The sequence below is a fragment of the Postia placenta genome (genome assembly GCF_002117355.1).
Source record: "Postia placenta MAD-698-R-SB12 unplaced genomic scaffold POSPLAscaffold_327, whole genome shotgun sequence".
In the NCBI taxonomy this organism is placed as follows: Eukaryota; Fungi; Basidiomycota; class Agaricomycetes; order Polyporales; family Adustoporiaceae; genus Rhodonia; species Rhodonia placenta.
This window is the reverse complement of record NW_020170158.1, coordinates 1-2451: the sequence shown is the minus strand read 5'-3', so window position 1 is coordinate 2451 and position 2451 is coordinate 1. Positions and strand designations below refer to the sequence as shown.

General features: G+C 52.3%; 2 protein-coding genes across 2 annotated transcripts; both read left to right on the top strand.

Annotated features, from left to right (window-relative positions):
* Positions 1-114: 114 nt before the first annotated feature.
* POSPLADRAFT_1063487 (hypothetical protein) lies at positions 115-857 on the top strand (the record flags this gene model as incomplete). Its single annotated transcript, XM_024481675.1, has 2 exons — positions 115-430; positions 490-857. 2 exons carry the CDS (start codon positions 115-117, stop codon positions 855-857), a joined length of 684 nt encoding a protein of 227 aa, XP_024332604.1.
* Positions 858-1591: 734 nt separating this feature from the next.
* Positions 1592-2326, top strand: POSPLADRAFT_1063486 (hypothetical protein; the record flags this gene model as incomplete). Its single annotated transcript, XM_024481674.1, has 1 exon — positions 1592-2326. The coding sequence occupies one exon, from the start codon at positions 1592-1594 to the stop codon at positions 2324-2326; it is 735 nt and encodes a 244-aa protein (XP_024332603.1).
* Positions 2327-2451: the final 125 nt, after the last annotated feature.

The following is a 2451-nucleotide window of genomic DNA, read 5'->3' as shown; positions in this document are numbered from 1 at the left end:
GAGAAGAACGAGGCACTTCTCAGTACGCTCAGGTCATATTCCACAGTCCAAGAAGTCTATTTTCGCGGATGTAGCTTTCCAACATTCATCGACTTCGAGGAGTTTGTAGTCGCCATGCCAGCCCTCACGCGTTTCTCCGTCGACCTGATTACCTGGTCGTTCGTCGACAGATTCCACATCGATCGCATGATGGCCGACCCACCGAAGCTGCAACTGTCTGGTGTCGAGTTTATCCGGTTTGCGGACCCAGTGAAATTCTGTTCGTGGCTTCTCAGGATGCCTATCCCGCCTACACTGCAGACGGTGGCGTTTCATTGGGTTATGGCTGAGGATGCACAGATGGTGGGCAAATTCCTGGCCGAGCTTGGTCCCGGGCTGCGGAGTCTTCGTATTGGATGCCGACTTGACAAGCATCCGGAGATGGCATACTGTGCGTACGATCTGGCTCTGCATCCGGCGACGACAAGCTAACTGGATAATATCTCACAGCGTTGAACAAGCACATCGACTTGTCACATAACGTGGAAATGCACTCGCTGCATCTTGTCGTAGCGGATCTGCAGGACTACCTGATGCTGTGGGTGCCTGCCATCCTGTCTCAAGTCAAGCATGTGCCTTTACGGCGGCTGACACTGGAGGTGTGGCTGCACAATGGGCTGCAGTTAGTCAGTGATGTGTGGGACGAGATTGTGGCGCTTTTGGACAACGAGTGGGTCGACACGATGCACGAGGTCGTGATCATGCATCGTGGTGATCTCTGCATGAAGTATACGAACGCATGGTGGGCATGGCGGATCCCTAGTCTCGTGGGACGCCGCATTTTACGGGTTCAAGATCGTTCTCCATTCCTCAAGTAACACGCGTTGGTGTGCTCACCAGGCTAGAAACTGCTCGCATTCCTTGCCGAGAGTTGAAACCATTGCCACAGCACGATGATTTTAAAGACATCCCCCCCTTTGGTCCCCAATCAAAGTCTCTCAGGTCTTTGATTTGACTAGGCTGCCCGTCTCCTTTTGTGATATAATGATATAGTATGTGCATCCAATGACCACTCTTACACCTGTGCCAGATCTCCCCATGGAAGTAAAGCTACATGTGTACTTTGGAAGTGCAACCTACCCATTGATACTTGTCTGTTTTCGTCTCCGAGGCCCTCGGTCTTGTATGCCCCAAAGCAGGTGCAGGGCTTTAGCTCCATCAGTGTCTCGGTCTCAGCATTTGGAGCGCGTCCGACGAACAAGCACCGTGACGCGCCACGGTATAGGTGAGCTACTCGTGGCGTCGCTCACCTCGATGATGACGTGGCTCAGATGCAACCCTCACATCCCTTGGGCTTTTCTTATTGCCGCCTTGGCCCACTGCAACAATACCGCCACGATGGATATCCACCTTTGAGGTTAGTCATCATGATACTGATCGAACATACTCAACTCACGTACAACTTGAATTATATAAGCACTATCGCTAGGAAGAGTTGTCACTCTGTGGCGGGTGGTTCATAATTTAGGGTAATGGGAATCGATGGGTTCCTCCATCCGTAGTTCCTACAACCCCCTCGCTGTGTTTGCTCTATTATCGGCCTCACGTGCTAATGGCGTCGCAAATACCTCAAACGATTGATCGAGACATCTTCACCAGAACTATCACCGGTTCTGTGTCGCTGTCTCGCTTCATTCACCTCTTGAACGACTCCCCTCACATTGCCAAATTCGTCGAAGAACTGTGCTTCGATGCACACGCCAATTACGTGGACACGACACTCAAGCCCTGGATTCACGAGCTCGCCACGATTCCCGTAAGTCGGCTCACGCGGATCAGGAGTCTGCGGTTCTCCAAAGTGCGGTGTATTTGTTTCGAGAAAAACGAGGCACTTCTCAGGACACTCAGGACGTACGCCACAGTCCAGGAAGTCCATTTCTGCGAATGTAGCTTTCCAACATTCATCGACTTCGAGGTATTTGTCGCCGCTCTTCCAGCCGTCACGCGTTTCTCTGTCGACCTGATAACCTGGTCGGTCGCCGACAAATTGCATATCGACCGCATGATAGCCGACCCACCGAAGCTGCAGCTGTCTATTGTTGAGTTTCTCTGGTTTGCGGACCCAGTGAAATTCTGTTCGTGGCTTCTCAGGATGCCTATCCCGCCCACACTGCGGTCGGTGGCGTTTCAACGTGTCATGCTCGCGGACGCACAGCTGGTGGGCATATTCCTGACCAAGCTTGGCCCCGGGCTACGGAATCTTCGTATTGGATGCCGATTTGACAAGGATCCGGCGATGACAAAGTGTACGTGTGACCCTTTCCCTCCAGCGATGTTCATAAGCTAAACGTATCATTTCCCATAGGCTTGAATAGACACATCGACTTGTCGCGTAATGAGGAACTGCGCTCGCTGCACCTTGTTATAGCGGATCTGCAGGACTACCTGATGCCGTGGGTGCCTGCGATCCTG